The 23,435-nt window shown below is 38.8% G+C and overlaps 2 protein-coding genes across 3 annotated transcripts in view; both read right to left on the bottom strand.

The window, feature by feature from the left end:
* Positions 1-1,081: 1,081 nt before the first annotated feature.
* LOC146872969 (uncharacterized) lies at positions 1,082-10,139 on the bottom strand. The gene has a single exon (XM_085657856.1). It carries the CDS (start codon positions 10,137-10,139, stop codon positions 9,474-9,476), a length of 666 nt encoding a protein of 221 aa, XP_085513982.1. The 3' UTR covers positions 1,082-9,473.
* Positions 10,140-10,250: 111 nt separating this feature from the next.
* LOC118449025 (uncharacterized) overlaps positions 10,251-23,435 on the bottom strand; it is a 239,767-nt gene continuing 226,582 nt past the window's right edge. For both annotated transcript variants that reach the window (XM_035883089.2, XM_085657855.1), the window contains exon 4: positions 10,251-11,930. In XM_035883089.2, the coding sequence (XP_035738982.2) occupies positions 10,251-11,930 (1,680 nt within the window). The remainder of the gene's footprint in view (positions 11,931-23,435) is intronic.

Below are 23,435 nucleotides of genomic sequence, written 5' to 3'. Positions count from 1 at the left end.
ACGCACTGACGTTGGCATACATTATTAATCAATGTCCATTTGAAATAGACAACTCGATTCGTGGAAAAATTTACACATGAAATGAATAAATAAAATCGTCTGTGGTCCGACGTTTATCGTGGAATATCATTATCGACGTAATATTTTATTATTTACTTGGTTATTTTTTTCGCGTGAAAGAGAAAAAAAAATTCCCCCCAAAAAAAAACAAAAAAAAAAAAAAGAAGAAAAAATATTGGGAGTAATTTTCCCTCCATCCTACCATCAATCACGACGTTAATTCAAACACGACCATTAACGAGAAATATTATATTTCGTTTTGGAGCATTACGATAAAGATTTTGAAACATCGTAACATATTTTTTTTTAATCGATTAATGCAAACGTTATAACAATGTATGTGATGAACATACGCGTATGCGTAAGAAAGTATTTACATACGTAACGCGAGAAATAAGAATTGAATTAACGAAGGAAAAGCAAAAAAAAAAAAGAGAAGAAACGTTAATGAGAGTACGTACGTATAAAGGTACGCTTCGTTTTATTTTCTTATTATTATTTTTTTTTTTTTGTTTGATTGACACCTAAATGGAGATTAATCGTAAACACTATTGGAAAGACAAGTTCAGAGGGCGTATCTTGGTTGGTTTAGTCGAAGACGAACGATCGAGTGAACGTGTCGGAAGGTTTATATATCGTCTAATGCGTAATTAATAACTGCGACGGTGACGCCGACGAAGTTGATTTATCATTTACGGTGTCTATCCGATATAAGTCCGTAAGTATATACGTATATACTCGATAAAGAAGAGAGAGAGAGAGAGCGAAAGAGAGAGGCGATAAAACGTAGTGACAGTTACGATCGGACCAAAGAATAAAGAGAAATAATTATTGTGAATAAATAAAACGAACAGCTGGATCAATTTCGACGTTTCGAATGCGTACATGTATGCGTGTAGTACGTTACTCGTTGGCGCGAAAACTTGATTGTTGGGGGTGGTGAAAGGAGCGAGAGAAGCCCAATTCCGTCGCCATATTGTGGTGCTGTGTGTGATGGTATCTGTGTGTTTATATATATATATATATATATATATATATATAGATATATATATATATCTTTACGTGCCTATGTGTACATGTTTAATTTGGCATGTCGGAATTAGTTTCTCCGCAAATTTTTCTTTTTCTTTCTTTCATTCTTTCTTCCATTTTTTCTTTTCTTTTTTTCTTTCTTTTTTATTTTTTATTACATTATTACTCCTCCTCCTCCTCCTTCTCTTCCTTATACTCCTCCTCGTCTTGTTTTATTTTATTTTATTTTATTTTATTTTATTTTATTTTATTCTTATTTTCTTTTTGTTCTGTATACGCGTAGGAATGAACGTAGTTCGCCGCAAGTAGAGATATTTTTAACAGCTTGAAAATATGTACTTTTTTTTTCTTTTCTTTTTTTTTTTTCTTTTGTTAAAGCAGTTTTTCTTTTTCATTTTTGTTTATTTATTTATTTATTTATTTTACTTTACTTTATTTTTTTTTTTCCTTTTTCTTTAAGGGATGTATATTGCTTTCTCAATAAGGCTCTGCTATGCTTTACACGAATATACACAGTGGTGAGAGAGATGATGATTATGTGTTGTGTGTACGTACACGCTGTGTGATCGATGGCAATGGGTTATATTACGAGTGAGTGTTGTTTATGTGTATGTGTGTGTAGGTAGGGTCGTCCTTCGTGAGAGGCCATCGTTCGGTTCTTAAGAAGAAATTAATCATCATCATCATCGTCATCATCATCGTCATCATTATCATTATCATTATCATTATCATCTTCGTCATCATCATATCATCATCATCATTATCATCATCTTCTTCTTCTTCTTCAACTTCTTCGAGCGATGAGATAGAAGGATTTTCAAGTGGACACCATAATCGGCTACAGCACACTCGCCATTTACATTCGAAGGATGAACAAAAGACTCACCTCTCTCTCTCTCTCTCTCTCTCTCTCTCTCTCTCTCTCTCTCTCTCTCTCTCTCTCTCTCTTTCTTTCTCTCTCTCTCTGTCTCTGTTTCTCTTTTCTACGCTGAGAGTACACATACTTTTCTTTACTCGTGTATACGTATATATTATTATGCTTGAAGGTGATCTCTTAGAAATACGGAACTTAAGTACACTTTGATCGTGCACGCGTGTGCGTGTATACAGACGTGTATGTGTGTTGCGTATTTTTAATACATATGTACGTGCGTCACGATGTGCGTTATTATCATGAAACGATAGTAGAATTTACTTGATACATTTTTTACTTTTTTCTTTTTTAGTCATTTTTTTTTCCTTTTCTCTTTTTTTTTCTTCTTATTCAAAGAGAGAGAGAGAGAGAGAGAGAGAGAGAGAGAGAGAGAGAGAGAAAGAGAGCCAGAGATAAAGATAAGACGTACTGTTTTACATCGAATTACTATTATGTGCGCGTGCGTGTCCGCGTTTGTATGCTTCCTTTTTTTTTTTTTTTTTTTTTTTTTATTTTATTTTATTTTCTCTCGTATGGAATGTGTATAGTACGGACGAATAAAAAATTTGATTAACGTTTTCATAATCGTCGAGTTTTCGAGAAGTTGTGTGTTATATCGATCGATGAAGAGAAGAGAATAAAAGAAGAAAAAAAAAAGAAATAGAAAAAGAAGAAAAAGAAAAGACAAAAATCCTCGTCTCTTCTTATTTTTCTATTTGTTTATAAGTGTATAAATCTCGATTGTAATAGAATGTAATAATTTATAGAAGAGATTAGCAACTACGTAATTCACACACAAACTTCCTTTCGACGTTTGTAAATCATGCATACATACATACGTACATACTTACATACATACATACATACATACATACATACATACATACATACATACAACATACATACATACATATAAACATACACGTAAGAAGATGAAAGTGTGTGTTGTAATTCTCGAATCTCGAACGATTTCGGACTTTACGAAAGAGAATGTCCTTGCGTGAGATGATAAGTCCTATGTATTCGTGATTCGATTGGTAAGTCGCAATACGATTCTTATGGAGAATTTTATGGGAATATTTTGCGACTCAAAATTACGCATAAATTGTGATGGAATATGTTCAGAGGCAAAGCTCTTTTCTCGCTGCTTTTTCTCTCTCTCTTTCATTCTTTATTTATTTATTTATCTTTTTCTTTCTTACTTTCTTTCTTTCATTCTTTCATTCTTTTTTTTGTTCTTTCTCGCAAAGATGCTCGATAAATTTGTAGAATCTACTATGGAGGGAGGCCAGGACTCTTATCTCACCTTCGATATCCGCCAAAGGAACGTGGATAAATCTTCATGTGCATAGATATTACGATATTTCGCACTAAATCGCGCTTCGCTTTATATATATATATATATATATATATATATATATATATATATATATATATATATATATATATACGTATGAACATAATCGATAGAAAAACAAGGAGAAAAAAAAATATATATATATATATGTAGGCCCTTACGTGCTATCGGCATTCAATTTTGTACAATAATTTAATATCTATGACAATTAACTTATCTCAATCGTATTCTACACATTATATTTCTATCCTTTTCTTTCTTTCTTTCTTTCTTTCTTTCTTTTTTTTTTCCTTTTTTTTCTTTTTTCTTTTTTTTTTTTTTTTTTTTACTTCATCTTCGTTCTTTTCACATTATTCCTGACTAGCGAATTCGTTACATTTCAATCTTCTTTTATCTCTGTAAGAGGAGAGATCTTACTTTCTTTCTTTTTTTTTTTTTTGTTTCCTCATTTATTAAGTATGACAGTCATATCGTAAAATATACATGTTTTTTATTTTATTTTATTTTACTTTTTTTTTTGTAATCATTATCTCGCCGGAAGGCTAATAATAATAATATTAATAATAATAATACTCTCTCTTGAACTATCTATATGATACTTGACACACCTCGGACATTTACAATATATTAATTACAGACACGCTACGTGGATGTGTCGGTCATCGTTTTTTTTTTCTTTTTATCCTGTTTATTTTCTTTTTTGTTTTCTTTTTTTTCTGCCTTCCTGTAGAAACGACGCTCCTACCTCGTAATTTTTTTTCCCTCTTACTCTTCTACCTCTGCTTTTTTCTTTTTAAATTTTTATCTTTTTCCCTTTTTTGTCTTTGCAATAGGACACACCGAAGAGAGTAAAAGTTATAGGAGAAAAATCGTTACGAAAAGTTCCTTTGCGATATCTCCTCTTGAAATTTTATCGTATTTTTCTTTATCTTATTTTCCGACGAATTATAAAGTTTGCGATTCGTGCCTCATATGTTTTGTTGATATTAACAAAAATACATAACCGAATTCATATCGTTTAAAAAATATCATCTCGTTTCTTACAGACTACTCAGATCCAGCTTTTCTTTTTATTTTTCATTTTAGAAAAGAGAGAGAGAGAGAGAGAGAGAGAGAGAGAGAGAGAGAGAGAGAGAGAGAGAGAGAGAGAGACAATGGAGTCGTTCATTTTGCCAAATCGATTAATTTTACTGAACGAAAAATATAAAGAAAATTGATAAAGTTATATACTTAAATTGTATGTTACTTTCTTTATTAAACGAGGGTAACAATTTTTGTTATTTCCGTGACATCAAGCCTAATTGTTAAATTACATTTATTTTAAATATAAAATATTAAGTAACAGAATTACGATTAGGTTTGACCAGCGAACGACACAATTATATTCTTTCATTTATCAAGAATTGTCAAAATTGAAAAGACAAACATTCAAGTTTTTTATATTATCGAATTTTTGTTACTTTTATTTTCGACGCATATTGTCAAACAAGAGCGCAAAAAGTAACCGGAAAGATAAGAAAAGGAAACAAAATATTAAAAAGAAAATAAATAAATAAAAATGAAAATAAACAGATGAAAACAGATATAATTGAAAGATGTACGGCTTTGTTTTTATCATGTATGTATATACATATAGATCGAGTTTATGTATTTGTGTTTTACCCCTTTGATCGAGCCAGGCTCTGTTTTGTTCTGTTCTCATTCAATGATAAAAGCTCTGACACGTACGTGAAAGAAGCTTTCATTTCTTATTGATGTGTATTTGTGTGTGTATACCCGGTGCTTCCACACTATCGTTGGTTTTACAAGAAATAATTTACAAGCTTTGCGAGATAAACGGAATAATCTTTTTCTCTCTCTCTCTCTCTCTCTCAATCTATCTGTCTATCTCTTTCTCTTTTTTTCTCTTTCATTCTCTCTTGTTTGCGATCAAAATGATTCCCTTTTTAAATATTTTAATGTATCCTTTGTAACACGACTATCCTTCTCTTCTGCGGCGTGTCAATCGATTTCCCTTACGTTTTTTTATCCGCGCTTTTTTGTAATTCAAAAATTCCTTTTTCAATTTGCATCTCTCTCTCTCTCTCTCTCTCTCTCTCTCTCTCTCTCTCTCTCTCTTTTCGTACGCATGCGCATAATGCTCATTTAAAATTTCGAAGACGTTCGAATTATTAGCCCTTATCATTGATATCACGGATATCGTGTATTAGAAGTTCCACGTTTTACCGTAGACTTCAACAGTGATATTTCATGTTTAACACGTACTTGTTAGTACATCAAAGTACATTCTTTGAATTGCTTTGCTATGGCGAGAGGTTAAAAATCTCATTGGAATTCAAACGTCTTCGATCAGTTTCTAGGATCAATACGAGAATTATTTGCGTCTTAAAGAGTTTGATTAATTTACCCTTTAAAATTTTTATCTTTTTCTTTTTAATCGTAAGAAAACGAGATTCTCTCTCTCTCTTTCTCTCTCTCTCTTTCTCTGTCTGTTAATACTACAGGTATCCTGTAACTTGAATGGTTTTTCTTTTTTTTTTTTTGTTTCGTTCGTTTGTTTGTTTGTTTGTTTTTTATTCGTTTATACAGACTTAGTTTTACATTTCAATATCCCTTCATAATACAATCTCTTACATATTATTATCGAAAATATAATAAAGAAGATGCCTGGATAATCGGCAAAGGAATGTATTATATCTATATCGTTTGAAGAAAATCTTATCGATAAAAGGTATCGTCGTTCGCGCGGACGAAAATAATTTTGGAATCGTTTAATCGTTCACGACGATTTTTAATTTTATCGAATGAAAATAATAAATGAATTACGAATTGGAATCGAAAATAATGTTTATTTACATAATCGTACGCTTACTTCGTCAAATCGCATCGGGGATATAATATACCTGGGCAAAAGCGTCGATAAGAAATACGGACGACCTTTGAGCTTTGATATCGTTGAATCGACTTTGTGAACAAGTTGCAAAAGTTAACAGTTACTGAGAGAATATATATATATATATAATCTTTTTTTATTTTTTTTCTTCAAAAGGGTGAAATCTTGCCAAGTTGTTCATAGTTGTTTGTACCAAAAAAGAAGAGAAAAGATGAAAATAAAAAGAAAAAAGGAAAAAAAAAAGAAAGAATAAGAACAACAAAACGAGAAATAAGAAGTCGAAGAAGAAGAAGAAGGAAGAAGAAGTAGAAGGAAAATTGTCGAAGAAGAGCAACGAGTAGACTCGTAGCATCCCGTAATATCGTTTTTCGAGGACGCCATAGATCTTCCTTCTACAAAGTTGAAATTCCGGTGCTCCACGCCCTGCATAACGGCAGAACGCGAGTCGATTCAAAGTGCAGTCACCTTTCTCAGGCAGGGTGACCGTGGAATTCCACTGGGTACACTCGAGCGGAAAAATAATCTCGTTCCGCAAAGTACATCTTTCTACTGGCGAGTGGTTGCACCGGCTCAGTCTCTTCTCTCTCTTTCTCTCTCTTTCTCTCTCTCTCTCTCTCTCTTCGTCTATCTTTCATCATCCTTCTTTTTCTTTCTCTTTCTTGAGTACACGAGCAAAGCGTTCGCGTTCCTGTTTCTCTCTTTCTATATCTTTTTCTCTCTCTCTCTCTCTCTCTTAACGATTACCGTGCTTGAAAACTAACTAACTTAAAGTCGACCGCACCCGGTGCATTTTAATACAAAGAGGTTGAGAACTCGTCACGAAGCTTCCGGCGAAAACTCGTACCTTTTCTAAGGAAGAAGGACACGAACACACGATGCATCGAGGATCATTGGATCTTCCAAGTAGTCCTCTCTCAAGTCATTCTTGCAAGAAATACGAAACTTCCAACGAGTATAATTCGAAACTTGACAAATTTCTACCCCTTCATCCACATCTTCTTTTTCCCCCTTTTACGTGGATCTATATCTGCTTTGGTTTATCAATGAACCATGATATGTTTGTACCTGTTTGTGTGCCTTCGTATCTGTCTGTACGTATTGTTCGATTTTGAAAAGGTTTCTTTTTCTTTCATTCTTTCGTTTGACATTCCTTTTTTCCAGATTTTTTTTTATATTTTATATTCGATCGTTTATTTTTTTTTCCATTCTATCTTTTTTATTTATTTATTTCATTTCATTTACTAGACGCGAAACGATTAATACGAATTCTATTTTATTATTGATATGACTCGAGAAACGATCGATCAATCATCTCAGCTGCAATTTCGATGCAAAGAAAAAGGTCGTCCGTTTCACAAAATAAATAAGACGAATAAAATACATACCTATACATATATATTTTTATATATAGTTATATATATATATATAATATAATATAACTATATAAAAATTTGCGCATATTATTTATAGATCAATTTCGAACAGAATTTTTTTCTCCAGATCAACGTCATATAGACCATCGTACAACGAGCACTAAAAGGAAAGAAGTGTCGTGTAATAAAATTCGACGAGCGTATTTTATTCACTTTCTCCAACATTTTTCCATCATTTTGATAAATATCCCTTCTGTACCAAGCTTCTTTTATTCATTCATTTATTTATTTCTTCTCTCTCTCTCTCTCTCTCTCTCTCTCTCTCTCTCTCTTTTTTTTCTTTATTTCGATACTCGATTTCGATCGAGGGACAGAAGGTAAATGATTGGTATACGTATTTTTGCCGTTTGAACATTTGATTTTATTTCTTCGTTTATTCGTTTTTTTGTCTTTAATTATTATCATTATTATTTTTTTTTTAAATATCCTTTGAGTTCATTCTGGCAAAAACGTATCCAAAGTTTTTAAAGTACATTCCCCTCATATTACGTCGCGAACTCTAGCCGCACTAACATTCTCTGTCGTACCTCTATACATTGGTGTTTTTATTTAGAAAATAATTCGACCGCTTAGAATATATATATATATATATATATATATATATTTATGTATACATGTATATTTATATGTATGTATATAATTGCGATGCGCTATTATAGTGAAGAAGGTACAATCGTCCCTCTTTTTGTCCCTTTTTTATGATACAGACGTCGATCCTACACGTTAGAAGCCGAAACGCGAGAGAAAACGCATCGTCGGCCTTATTTTCGAGACCCTAAACCCTATCCTAAAGACACGCATGTTACGCCTACGGATGAAGATCTCTCTCTCTCTCTCTCTCTTCCTCTCCCTTTCTCTCTCTCTCTCTCTCCCTTATGTTTTTCTCTCTTTTCTCTCTTTCTCATTTTCTACGTTCTCGTCGAAGCATCAATCGGTGGATCGATTTTTCACTTTCTTATGATTCAGATTATAAGAATCATTTTGTCGATACTTCACTCCTTAAAATCATCTACGAATAATTGAGTTTTTTCAGTCATCATCGACGTTCCAAATCTATGATCTCGATCGACTTATGCTGGTTACTCCGATATTCGATACCATATGCTCGTCTTTCATTGTTTCAAGATCTACGATTTCTCGTTAATTGCTAGTTGCAGGAAAAATATGACTCCTTTTATTTTTCCCTTTTTTTTTTTCAGTAGATATTTGAATTTGAGGCAAACTTTGTAGAATATTTAAAACGGCAGTATATGGCAGTTTTTCTTAGTGCAATTTCTCTTTCGTTGAGCTGTGCACGACGAAGACAGAGAAGAGAGGAGAGAGCGACAGAGCGATAGAGAGATAGAGAGAGAGTGAGAGAGAGGGGGGGAGAAAGTGTGAGAGAGAGAGAGAGAGAGAGAGAGAGAGAGAGGATCGAAGGGGGTTTCCCTGGCACTCCCATTATCCACGAAACTCGTGGTATCTCCGAGATCGGGCGCATTTCCATAGTTGTGTTACGTCAAGATCGCGTCTATCGCGCACCAAGGCAACAACGGAGCAAGACTTGCGAATCCCAATGAGATTATTATCGTCCCTTAACGTCCGTCGTATCGGCCAATGGAAAAGTTTTTAATACATCGTCGGTCGGTCGGTCGGTCGGTCAGTCGGTTGGTCAGTCGGTCCATCGGTCGGTCGGTCGGTCGGTCGGTCGGTCAGTCGGTCGGTCCGTCCACAGTTTAATTCGACGGTCACAAGAACGATGTCAATTTTGTAAGAGATTTTCAAACGAACGTCGTTCCATATTATTTACGCTCGATAAGTTCCAATGCCGGCAACATCGAGACCATCGTGAAGTTCCATCTCTAGTTGTGCCTCACGATGTTTGTCGGCACGAGGCCCTCCACCATCCCTCTCACGATTATTCCTCTCGCGTGTCGACGATCTATCCTTGTCCCGCTCACGGGGATAGTGATGATAGTGATGAGCTCCGTGTCCGTTAACGGGCAACGTCGGATAAGAGGATTGGGAGCAAGTGGATTGGTGCCTCGAGGGTAGAGGCGGGGGTGGATGGTGTCCGGGTATTCCGTTCTGAATCCTCGACTCGCTGTGCATCCTATCGATGCAATCGTTGCCCCTCGACGGCAGCTGAGGCGGCTGTGGCGTACGACGCAGCGAGAGATTGGAATAATGCGATCTACCGGTGCTGCCGTTATTGCCGCTACCGGAAGCACCGGGAACGGTAGAACCGCTTCCGGCGACGGCACGATCATCACCGGTACCGTTCAAGGACGATGAGCTCTCCTCGATTGACATTCCACCTGGCCCACCACCCCCGCCTCCACCTCCTGCTCCACCAGCACCAGCACCGCCACCGCTACCGCCACCGCCTCCTCCTCCTCCTCCTCCTCCTCCTCCACTGGAGCGATGATGATGACCACCGCTCGACGCGGGCAGCGTTCCCGGACGACGCATTTGACGCGCCGTCTCACCGTCGATGTAGGTGAAGCCCTCGGCGAGCGTGGTACTACCGTGGGGCAAGAACCAAACACCTCCGGTGCCGGGGCTCGCCGCCCGAAGTTCTAGCTACAGTTCCGTCACGGGTATCGGCTTCATCCCCACCGTCATTTGCCCGTGCTGTTGTTGTTGCTGTTGCTGTTGCTGCAATTGGTGCTGCTGCTGTTGTTGCTGTTGCAAATGATGATGATGATGGTGAGGCGGTATAGGTTGATTCTGGGTTTGATGATGATGATGATGATGATGAGCGTGGGCCGATCTGACGATGTATTCGTCCTCGGAGAAGGTCTTTTGGTATTCGTGTTCCTTCCTCGATATACCGCGATTCTTCCACTTGTAATCTTTCAAAGCGTCCCTGACGCGCCTTCGACATCTGTAATAGAGTATCAGGGCTAGGCCTGTAAAAAGGGCGAGACCACCCGCGCATAGAGTCGCCAGGAGGGCCTGTTTACGAGGATCCGAGAAGGCACAACCCAGCTCGTCCGGCGTCATACCCTTGATCGATTTCCCTTTGGATTCTGCCGGCTCGGCACATATCACGGGACTAGAATTTCGTGGCACGAGCACCTCGGCCAACCACATCAGACTGCAATCGCATACGATCGGGTTCTCGCTTAAATCCAATCTACGTAGCTCGTTCCAAGCGACGAGGGACTCGGAAAAGCTCGTGAACGCGTTATCCCGTAACATAAGGTGTCGGAGATTCGGCAATCCCGCCAAGGAACCGTCCTCCATCGTGGCTAAACGCTTGTTGCTGTTCAACACGAGACTCTCCAAGTTGGCATTGTCCGAAAAGGCACCGCGTTCCACGGTGGTCAAGAGCTTCGAGCCGGAGATGTCGAGCTTCTTGAGTTTCGAGAGACCCTGAAAGGCGCCCGATCTCAAAATGGTAAAGGAGTTTTGACCAAGAGTGAGTTCCTCGAGCCGTGGTAGTACCGCGAGCTGCTTTGTCGGTACTTCGCGCAACTTGTTCCCGCCAAGTTTCAAAGTACGTAAAGCGTTAAGACCTCGGAAAGCACCGTCGCTGATATTGTCCAAACCGGCGCCCATAACGTCCAAAATGGTCAGCTGTTCGAGCCCTTTGAAAGCATCGTCCGGCAACGTCGAAAATGCGTTCCAACCTATGTGAAGCTCGGCAAGGGCGTTCAATGGCGCCAGAGCGGGCGACGGTATCGTTCTCAGTTGATTGTCGTCGAGATATAGGACCCTCAGGGTGCCGAGCTTCTGAAAGGCATTGGGCTCAACCTTCGAGATTCGATTTTGACCAAGATCGAGTTCCTCCAACTTTTGTAGGGACGCGAAGAGACCGTTCTTCAGACTTTCTAAATAATTGTCCCGCAAATTTAGTACCGTCAGTGACTTCAACCCTTGAAACGTCTTCTCCGTCAATGCCGAGATCTTGTTGTGTTTCAGATGCAACTCCACCACTTGTTTTTGCGCCTCGAAGCTACCGTCTGGAATGTTGAACAGATGATTGCTCGACAGGTCGACGTTCTTGAGATCGCCGTAAAATTGAAATACAGCAGCCTCGACGGTCTTTATTCGATTCTCTTTCAATACCAATCGTTGTATGCTCGGATTAAGAGCGATCGGTATAACTTCCAAGCTAGCGCCTACGCAGGATACGACCAAGGTATCGTCGTCGCAAGTACAACCATTAGGACAAAATCCAGCGTTACTCAATACGATCAGGCAGGCCAATAAAAGCAAACGTAATCCATTCTTCCCGCTGTTGCTTTGTCCATAAATCTGTAATAAGAAAAATTGAAAGAAATGTTAGCTTTAACGAATCCGAGATGGTAGAAGGAAGTTTGAAAAATGGCAAGAAAAGTGCTACGTCGTGACCAAGCCGAAATTAACGGGATTTTGAGAAAGAACGAAGGCGAGAACGCGTGAGAAGATTTATAAAGATTTACGTTAGGTATAAAGAATCCACGGGAGCGAGAGAAAGATAGAGAGAGAGAGAGAGAGAGAGAGAGAGAGAGAGAAACTAACGGAACGAGAGAAGTTACGATCTTTAGTTCTCTTCGTACGTCTTTCGCGTATACGCGCATTATTCTGCTCGCAAAGTCCGCTAATCCCTGTAGGAAATACGCGGATACGTGCGGATATGTTCATCGTTACTGCGTGTCAGCTGTATTAAAGCTAAAAATGGGCACGTCATTAGGAAGGGATTATACTCTCGGCAATACCGAACTTCCTCGTGGCTTCTGCTACGTTCTGACCCCATTACTCATTTCTCATTTCAGCCGCATTACGTGAGTATTACGAGATTCAGCTACTATTTAATGAGTCTAGGCTCTGGTGTGCTTTGATATTATTTATGTGAACCGCGAGCCGCCGACCACGTGTCCGATAGCAGCACCTACGAAAACCGTGGCAGGAGGCCACGACTACATATTGTATCGTGCCGCATGCGGAACCGCAAATTCGCGTTCGTGCTTGCCAATGTTTAGAGAGACCATACGACGTTTAAGAACATACGATGATGGGTTACTCGAAACGCATCATCGTATCTTTTTCTTTTCTTTCTTTTTTCTCTCTCAATATTTCATTGAGAGTCCGTTTACCCTTAGTCGATACCTATCTAATATCCCTCGGTCAAAGGATTTTTAACTATCGCAAATACTTTCTCGCAGGATCTCGCATGGATAAAAGGATTTTTTTTTTTTTTTTTTTTTTTCTTTTTTTTTTTCTATTCCGAGTAAACACTTCATGATACTTTGATAGATAGGCATACTCGTGAGGGATTTTCTTCCGTAAGGGTAATACTCGAGATAACGTTTCTAACGATTGCAATTTCGAGATCGTCGATCGTTGAAAGTGGTTGCGAGTGGTCTAATTAAAGCCACTTATCTACACGTACTACATATACATCTCTGCACAAGGATATCCTAGTGTTATTTCTTTTTAGTAGGGGAAAGAAAAGGAAAAGAGAGAGAGAGAGAGAGAAAGAGAAAACGAAAACGAAAAGGCTCATTGAAAATATCGAGAGTCTTTATCGTATTTTGTTGTCTGGGAAAACGTTAGAAAGAAAAAGGAGATTCTTTATCGAGCATGAGTGAACGAGCGAGCGAGTGAGAGAGAGAGAGAGAGAGAGAGAATGATGGGAAACGGACCGTTTGCGTTCATCGATCCGTAGCATCTCTCGCACCCAATAACTCCATCGTCCACGTTGTGGGTGTTGACAAGGCCACAAACGTACATACACGTACGTACATACATACGTACATACCTATACTCGAAGTGTGAACCTGGAGAGAGAGAGAGAGAGAGAGAGAGAGATAGAAGCAGGAAACGCGACGTGCCGGCTTTTTGTCTTAATTTCACGGCAATGCAAGCGCCTAATTACCGGTAGATAACGCGCTGAGAATACGGCAGACGTCTCGACTTATCGTGCGCACTAATCATAGACGAAAGAGAGGGAGAGAGAGAGAGAGTGAGAATGAGAGAGAGAAAGAGAAGGAGAGGAGTAACCCACTTCTCTTTCTCTCTCTCTCTCTCTCTCTCTCTCTACACGTTCGTACAGGGGATAACGTCACGCCCATCCAACGTTTCCGGCCGAATACGTCAGATTTAACTCGATGTAATTAGCGATTACGAATTACCCTTTCGTCCATTAGCATAGACACGATATGTACACTAGATTTGTATTCGTGGAAATACGTTGCCATACATACAGATTATGAACATCTATTTCTCTCTCTCTCTCTCTCTCTCTCTCACTCTCTTTCTACCTCGCTATCCCTCTTTCTATATATATATATATATATATCTCTATGGGGTACAAGGATTCGTATTCTCTTTGGCTCATTTAAATGGAATGAAATTCAGGTTGAATTCGCTAAATTCAAATTCAATTTTGCACGAATGTTCGTTTCCACTTGAAGCTTAATAATCTCGCTCTCTTTCCCTCTCTCTCTCTCTCTCTCTCTCTCTTTCTATATCTCTTTTTAGATCTGTCTTGTCTCTTTTCGTTGTATTACGAAACTGTCTCTCTGTACGACCCACTTTTCCGTCATTGCTCCGGCTATTTTCCAAGCTTGCAGACCTTCAATGTTTACAAATATTTGCCTCAATACGTCGCGTTCTAATGGGATCCATCTTCTTCTTTCTACTGTGCGTTCTCGAACGAATCAAACGTACCAATGAGAGAACGAATGAACGAACGAACGAACGAATAAACGAACGAACGAACGAACGAAAGAACGAAAAAGCGAACCGTACGATTATACGAGAAAAATATTTTTCATGCCCGTCGAGAACTCTGCTCTCGAAAGGTAGGTCATATTTTTCGCACTATTAATTTCGATGTTTTCGAAGGAGAATTCGAGACATCGCGCTTGGTGATTTCAAATTTCATTGGAAATTTGCTAACGAACGATGAATTTCGCATTTTTATCTATACGATTCGTCGATTAATTCGATGTAATAGGTATATACGTAAATAGATATGTATAGGCACATACATACATATATATGTATTTTGAAGAGCAAGAAGAGGGAGGAACTAAAAATACGTCGAGCGATAATACTGTTTACGAGTATGCATGAAAGAACGCCTGGTAAACGCTTACCTCCCGGCGTAAATGTATATCCGATGAAAATGAGAAAGCTTTCGACGAGAGAGAGAGAGAGAGAGAGAGAGAGAGAGAGAGAGAGAGAGAGAGAGAGAGAGAGAGAGAGAGAGAGAGAGAGACACACACACAAACACAGAGGAAAGGAGAGATTAGCCCGCGATAACGTTTCTCTTTCCACGGTGTTCGCGGCGAATAAAAGGGATCGCGAGTCGTGTTTAATCTGATTAACGCACGGACGATTACCGCCACGCAAACGCGTTGCATTTAAATTCAGAGCTACGATAAGAACAAAGTCGGTAGTAGTAGAAGAAGAAGAAGAGGAAGGAGGAGAAGAAAGAAGCCGTCTACGAAGATGGCTAAAGATTTATAAACTTTCGTAAGCTATATAAATTCTTTCACAAAAATTTAAGTATTTGTAATAATTTTTTCTTTTTATATCGCAATTTAAAAAATTGTCAAATAAAAAGATAGAGAGAGAGAGAGAGAGAGAGAGAGAGAAGGATAGAAATTAACAGTGATACAGAATGATAGAGAGAGTCAGAGAGAGATAAAGCGTCCCAACAATAACGAGCGTGATAACAATAAGCTTCGACAGTAGCGAACGTGTGTGCGATTCAGTCGAAATCGACAATAGGTCGACAGCCATAAATGGTGGAAACGGCACCGTTCGAATCTCAGTTTTCGAATGGAAGAGGGAAATCATTATGTAATCAAAGAGCGGGCTCGTGTTCTCGCGCAAGAGGCTTCTCATTCGTCCGGCAATCGTCGCGCTCAATCATGCGCTAACAATATATCATTCGCGTGCACCCAACGTTATTCGCTCTGGGCTTCAACAATGATACAGCCGAGCTGCTCACCGATTGGATAATGATATCCTCGTCTAGTTCGGCATCTAGTCGAAAATGTACGACATAGAAATTCTCTTTTCCTCTCTCGTTCTGTATACATCTCTATCGGTTTCTATCTCTTTCTCTTTGTTCAGCAATCTTTCAAAATTGAAATCAAATGATAAAATATCTGTCCGATTCCCCATTTGTCTAACTTTTGAATACCGTTTACGACTGCCCACCCACTTTTTCTTTCTCGTTCTCTTTTCTTCTTCTTCTTCTTCTTTTTTCTCTATATCTTCTGCCACGATACGGCATAGAGATTTTCGATATCCTCTTCGAAGAATTTAATCTCCGAGTAGTTCGGGGAGCTTTTTTATAAATCGTAATGAAGTTCGAGATAATCATGCGACGATCGCTTCTTTCTTTTCGTTCGATAGGAAAAAGAAAAAAAAGGGAGGAAAGGGAAGGGGGAAAAAAGAGAGAGAGAGAGAGAGAGAGATGGAGATGAGCGTAATTCGGTATTTAAAAAAGGCTCTACTCCTGGGATTGGAACGAAAGCGGATATCCAAGGATCGCCGCTAATTAATTCTCCCTATACTCTGCCGATTATACGGAGCTTGGAAATCTGCATTTTCGTTTTGTGGATTTCGTATACTTCCTTCCTTTTTATATTTCTCATACCCGTACATTTTCCGCAGATCTTCAAGCTATAATACCGATTATATCATTCGTCAATTTTTCGTTTTTCTTTCTTTTTTCTTTTTTTTCCTTTTTCTTTCTCCTTCTCATCCCATTTATTTCCCATCACGTTTGTTCTTCGCGTTATTTTTCGTAAACGCGTTTCCATCATACAAATGTATATCTACCTATGTATATTACAAATTCGTATTACGTTTGATTCGTTTTATCGGGATGCACGCAATTTTCTAATTAAAGTACGCGATCATACGCAAAGAGTACGGAACGCAAGTTCTTCACTCCCTCCTCTCCTCTCTCTCTCTTTTTTTTCTATTTTTTCCATGTCTCCTTTTTTGTGCTATTTTTTTTTTTTTTAACCCCATACGAATTTATCGGTTCATTTGCTGTACGAGTAAAGTGCTTTTTAATTGGATGATGACATTTTTAATTGCTTCGGAAAGCGCTATAGAAACGCACGCACATACACACGCACACACACACACATCCTCTCTCACTCTGTCGTGTAAAAAAATTTTTTCATGCCTCGTCCCGACCGCACTAGTATCACACCAAGTACAATCGATATTTCAAGGCATATCGAAGATAGAAGGAAGAAAATAAAAAGAATAAAAAAAAAGAAGAAAATTAAAAGAAGAAATGAAAAAGAGAAAGAAAAAGAGAAGTATCTCCAACGAGAACTTTTCTAATTATTTATTCGCGAAGAATGCGTCGTTAGGGTAGTCGTTACACGCGAACGAAAAGCTTTACGTTTCTCTCGTACTTTGATTTATTCTCGATCTCACTTAACTCGTCGTCGAATTTCTTGTGGGATCCAGTAGGGTAGGAAGAGAGAGAGAGGGGGGGAGGAGGGGAAGAGGGAGAGATGATGATAAAGGAAGAGGAGGGAAAAAAAAGAAGAATAATCACCGGATAACGACGCATCCAGGAGAAAGGGGGAGGAAGGGGGAAAGGAATAGGCAAAGAGAGAGAGAGAGAGAGAGAGAGAGAGAGGGAGGGAGACGAAAAGCGGAAAGTTCGAAACGAGCGACAATTCTACGAGATATTCCCCAACGATCGAGCATTGCCAACGTTATAATTTCTCTGTCGATGAGAAAAAAAACTCCCTTTCTCTATCTCCCTTTACTCTCTCACTCTTTTATCCCCATTCACTGTTCTTTTTTTTCTTTATCGAACGAAGCTTTCGGCGTCCATGCTACGGAATAGAGCAAAACGTTGAAAACAGCCGTACACAGAGAACAAACGTATAAAACAACGTGTCTCGATAGTACAATCGGCCGATCTTGTTCTCTTAGAAAAAAAAAAAAAGAAAAAAAAAGAAAAAAGAAAAAACTATCGAAACTATCACCCCCGGTCGTTTGCATATTTTATTCGACTTTTAAATCGTTGAATCCGTTGCTCGTACGTTCAACGAAATTTGTAGCTGGCACATACATATATGTATAGGTGTATATGTGTATATATATATGTATGTATAGAGAGAAAGAGAAACGTTTTTCCAAACTTGTTAGAATTTTTCTTTCATGGTGCATCGTTTGCACTAGCCCCCTCTTCCTCCCCACTTTCCTCCCGTTCTCTTCCCTGTTCTCGTTCTTCTCCATCGTATATCTTCCCTGGTCTATCGTTATCCATTTTCGAACGTTCGCGTACGTATCCCAGAACCGTGGCATTAATGCGCGTTTTAATTGAATTCCAGGAACAGCGGACTCTCGTGCAGGAGTCGCTTCGAGAAATAATTTGTTCGAACGTGCGAGATAGATAGATAGATAGATAGTCAGATAGATAGATAGATAGATAGATAGATAGATAGATAGATAGATAGATAGATAGATGGATAGATAGATAGATGGAGAAAGAAAGAAAGAGGGAGATCGCTCGCTCGAAAATTTATCCTTACCGATTTACTACCCCATCCACTAGCCCTCTTTCGTTTATTATCGGTTCGTTCGAAAACCATATGGAAGTTACTTCTTCGAATCTTCCATCGAAAGATGGAGAGATCATCTCGTAAACGGAAGAGGTGTGTGTGTAGAGAGAGAGAGAGAGAGAGAGAGAAAGACGAAATAGAAGGCGAGGAAAGCACGAGGAGATTGGTTACAAAAGAGGAAAATACATTTTCCTCTCGGAGGACTAGAGAGTGCCCGTTCTTCTCTTCAAGAACGTTCGGCCAAACTTCGAAATGCACATACGAAATGTTCGAGAGTGGGGGAGAGTTAAGAAACAATGGAAATCCGAGAAGATGGCTCGGGCGACAAGTGTTAGAGCCCTCGTAAAGTACAATCGAGAAGAGAATGATATCGATCTCTAGGAGCTCTAAGGAATATGGAGAAGTTATAAACCGGAGCCTATGAATTATAGGTCGAACGTAGGCGTTCCTTTCCTCCCTCCTACTCTCGAACTATTTACATAGCAGTTCGAAAGAATTTCGAGGGATCTCTTCGTAGATCGATAATAAGAGCTCGGATATCCTCGAATTAGCCTGACTCGCTTAATTTCTAATCTCCGTTTTCATGTAATAATCTCGGCTGCTAATGTCGAATTACTTTCGAGAATCGATCTTCCATAGATACACTCCCTTTTCATTTTGAGGAAGGAGATTTAACGTTATACTGCATTTACGAACTACGAAAAGTATGTAATTACGTAATTGGATGCAACGAAAAAGAGAGAGAAAGAGAGAGAGAGAGAGAGAGAGAGAGAGAGAGAGAGAGAAATTTCCGAATCAGCAAGTAGAAAATACAGATGAACGAGTAACGGTTCATGTTTGGAATGGAAACGCAGGCATAAATTTTCACTTTTTTTGGTGAATTTTAATAGGAGTAACTAAGTATCTATCTCGAGAGCGTGATTTTGGAAACATTTTCTCGACGAGTGGTCATAATTCCTAAGGTTACCTACTTGATGTCCCGGTCAGAGGGTATGCGATATTTCTCGCTCGTTTCCAGAGAAAGAAAGAAGAGATTACCGGATTAAGATCGGACGATCGTAGTAAGTCACGGAACTGGTCCACCATCGCTTGTGTTTCCCTTCTAGGTTCCAAACGAGATAAGAAAATATTTCCGGAAGATTTTTCGACGTTCTTTTCTACGACGGCAATCTACATTTCTTTCTTTCTTTCTTTCTTTCTTTCTTTCTTTCTTTATCTTTTTTTTTTCTTCTTCTCCTTTAACGTAAATATACCACGAGGAACGAAGCACGAAATTCAATTTCTTTTCGAATTCCATTTCTCGTGAAATTCGCCTAGCGTAACGCAATCCTTTCGCGGCCGTAACCCAATTTTCTTGACAAAGTTATCGAAAGCTATCGAAAGAAACGCCAAAAGAAGGCAAAACTGAAGGTTCGTTCTATACACACGAGATACGATAAACGATTTACGCGAGAGACGTCCATTCTCTTCGATCTTACATTTAAGCTTTTCAATTTACTTATACCTATATATATATATATATATATATATATATATATATATATATATATATATACACATACAATATGTATATATACACGTTCAAATTGTACGTATGTATAACGCGTGATACGGTAAAGGAAAGCTATCGTTATAGAAGATAGGGATGAGAAAGGGTTAGCTACAACGCGAGTGTATATTTTGAAGGTAACATCGGCAAGCTTTATTTCTACTGTCGGACAAACGTGGTCTATCGACAGTCGCTCGATAGCCGGGCACCCTTCATGATACACACGAATAGAAGAAGAGGAATATGTACGTGGGAAATGGCTCATCGTGTTTCTTTCTCAGTGAGAATGAAAAATAACTCAGCGAAATCTGTCCCGTTACTCCGACGTAAAAGAAATACATTCTGCGATCCCGTAAATTGCATATTCTTTGTGCATCGGTCGTTTACATCGCCATTAACCGTTTCCATTTCCCTTCGAAACTTTGCTCGCAATCTCTCCCTCTCTTTCTATCTATCTATCTATATCTATCTATCTCTTTCTCTATCTTTTTCTTTCTTTTCTTTTTTTTTCGCCTCGAACCTTTTGTAAACTTCAAAGTGAGAAAAGGAGGGATAGCAGTATCGAAGAGAGGACAGAACGAATCGTTATCGACCTCGACAGAGAATCTCATAGACCCGACAAAATTTTACTCCTCTTTTTTGTCTTATTGTATTTCATTTGATTCCATTTGATTTTATTTCGCCGATGACGGCTGCTTGTCGTTTAACGAGTCTTCGCGTTCTTCCTTCCTCCTCTCTTTCTCCTTCCTACCTCCCTGTCTCTCTCTTTCCTCCTCCTCTTCGGAGAAGGGAGAAGAGAGAAAAAGAGAAAGACTTTGATCACGAAATTACTATTTCTTTTACAGATACTTTTTTTTTTTTTTTTCTTTATTCACTCGTTTCCCTTTGAAGACATCTTTTCAATATCATTGATTATCGTAATCGGACGTAATGGTCGTCCTAAGGCGTAAGAAAAAGTAGGAAAAGGAAAAAGAAATTGTTCACGATTAATCTTAATTACGATGCAGATTGAGAGCCGTCCTTTGAAAGTGAAATAAGTAAGATATCGTTTGGTGTTAAAAGTCGAGAATATTCGTGCCGGCGACGACAACGCGTAAGTAACGCGAAATGGAATTTAATCTTATTGGATACGAGTCGTTGATTGTCAGACGATATTTATCCTCTCTTTTTCTCTCTCTCTCTCTCTCTCTCTCTTTTTTGTTATCTCTCATTCCTCTTCTTTTTCTTCGTGAACAAGTAGCAGAGTGACAGAGAGAGAGAGAGAGAGAGAGAGAGAGAGAGAGAGAGAGAGAGAGAGAGAGAGAGATCTTAATTCGGAGTGTCGCAAATTACACGACGGGTCGATCGCTGTCCTTTTTTTATTCGTTTTTCATTTTCACCCTGGAAGGAAGAAATTCACGAAAATGCAATCACATTATCGACACGTTCTGTCTCATAGATATCGAGAAAAATAAAATAAAAGAAAGAAAGAAAGAAAGAGAGAGAGAGAGAGAGAGAGAGAGAGAGAGAGAGAGAGAGAGAGAGCTTAGTAGTACTGATCGGGGATAGTAGGAGGCTCGTAAATTAGGGAGAAAATTTAATCTCGCGGAATTAGAAGTTTATCGTCATGGAAAAAACGAGAGAAAGAGAGAGGGGGGGAGGGACGGAGGAGGGATAGTGAGAATGGACCGAAAATGGCTCTCGGACGAAGGAATGCTCGTTTCTTCTCGCTCGACGTCTTTTCTCCGTCGTTGTACGGGAAAAGTGCGACGTACACTTTTTGACGTGACTCCTTTCTCCCATCGTCGAAGCTAATTTTAAGGAGGATAGAGCGCGTCGTCCTACCGAGAGATCGAGCGACAGGGCGCAAAGTACCCTCAGCTTTGCTCGCAAAAGCAGGATGAGAGAAAGTGAGAGAGAGAGAGAGAGAGAGAGAGAGAGAGAACGCTTCCTCGACGATCTCAAGTTAACGGCGACGCGAGGAATACTTACTGTCGATGGGAATTAGTTTGAAGTTTCTCGAAGAAGAATTTTTCATCTGAGAAGGGGATGGTGGGGATAATTTCACGGACGATCACCGAACGCTCTCTCTCTCTCTCTCTCTCTCTTACATCACTTTTTCTTCGATCGATAGGAATTAGGAGAATGTCCAGCTAAAGTATACGATGTAGCAAAACAGAAATTTCTTTAATGAAATATCCAAAGAAAACGATAGATACGATTATATATTGATATTTATCAGAGTATATGTATGTGAAGATTTTCATATGTATATATATATATATATATATATATATATATATATATACAATGTAGAAGTAGATGCAGGTAGGTGGCACGTACAAAAGCAAAAAGACACGACGAGTAGTCGTTATCTGGTTCATTTGTTTCTCCGGTACCGAGAGCAGAGGTGTGAGGTTTAATTATATTCCACTTGTTCATTTATACGTTCTATGATATATCCATTTTATCTTGTGCAATCTATTCTCCCAACATACACGATAAATCATAAACAAATTTATGAGATTTATATTAATCAGATTTTAAAGTATCATAATTAAAAGTTGAAAGGATTCATTATTTAAAATATTTACAATTTATTATAGATTTTTATAGAAAATAATTCAATAGACGTATTCGACACCATAGAGAATAATATGTACCTACATAACGTATCCCTCTCATCGGAAGTACGAGAGGAATAGGAGGAGGAGATGGAAGAGGAGAGGAGCCCGTATAAGAACAAAGGATAATATTTGGTGCGCGTTACTAACATCGCGCGTTAGGTTTTCACACGATCGCTCGAGAGATTAGCTCTCTCACTCTCACACTTTCTCATTCTCTATCTCTCTCTCGTCAGAGTGACAAAGTGCGGGCGCACGTCAACGCCGAGGAACATTATTTGTCAGCATCCGCGAAACAAGCTCGACCTCGGCGAGACAAACACGACGGGCACGCTGAAAATCTTCGTTGACGTTTCGGAACGATGCAACCAACGATGGAGGGATGAAGCCAGAAAGCGGAGATACATGATATGCACTCTCTCTCTTCCTCTCCTTCTCTTTCTCTCTCTCTCTTTCTCTCTCTCTTCGTCTGTCTGTCTACATCGTGTAGAGAAGCGTTCTCCTTTAATCGTCGACGAACTTTTGCCTCTAAGAACGCTCGGCTCTTAAAAGGGGATACACATTGGAGAATTTCGACGAGGAAGAAGAAGAAGAAGAAGAAGAAGAAGAAGAAGAAGAAGAAGAAGAAGAAGGAGGAGTAGGAGGAGAAGGAAAAAAAGAAAAAAAAAGAGAGAGATAGAGAGAGAGAGAGAGAGAGAGAGAACTAACTTCCTAGAAGAGTTCGGTTCGTATCGAAACCGAAAAAGCATTCGACTTTCCATCGGAGCACTTCGAATCTCGATCGCGATGCCTTTGCCTTTCGCAACTCTAGAAGATTTTTCTAAGAAAACTACGATAGTAGTAAGTAGCTACGATATTCCTGAGATAGGAAGGATTTCTTCAGGAAAAGTAACATTCAAAGCGTATCTACTCGACTAAACAACGAGATTGAAGTTTATTCGATTCGAATCCCTTCGAATCTCAAAAATGTCATGTCAAGCCATATTAAAGTAGGTATCGTCGAAAATGGAATAGAATAATCGAGAGCTAAATTGATTTGTGATATAAAAGAGAAAAGGTACATGTTCGA

Source organism: Vespa mandarinia, chromosome 6, assembly GCF_050613455.1.
Source record: "Vespa mandarinia isolate Hongniang chromosome 6, ASM5061345v1, whole genome shotgun sequence".
In the NCBI taxonomy this organism is placed as follows: Eukaryota; Metazoa; Arthropoda; class Insecta; order Hymenoptera; family Vespidae; genus Vespa; species Vespa mandarinia.
The sequence above is the reverse complement of the archived record's forward strand: the minus strand, read 5'-3'. Positions and strand labels throughout refer to the sequence as shown.

Excerpts from the sequence above, each read along its gene's own strand:
- LOC146872969 (XM_085657856.1), bottom strand. The coding sequence starts at position 10,139 with ATGCGTCGTCCGGGAACGCTGCCCGCGTCGAGCGGTGGTCATCATCAT.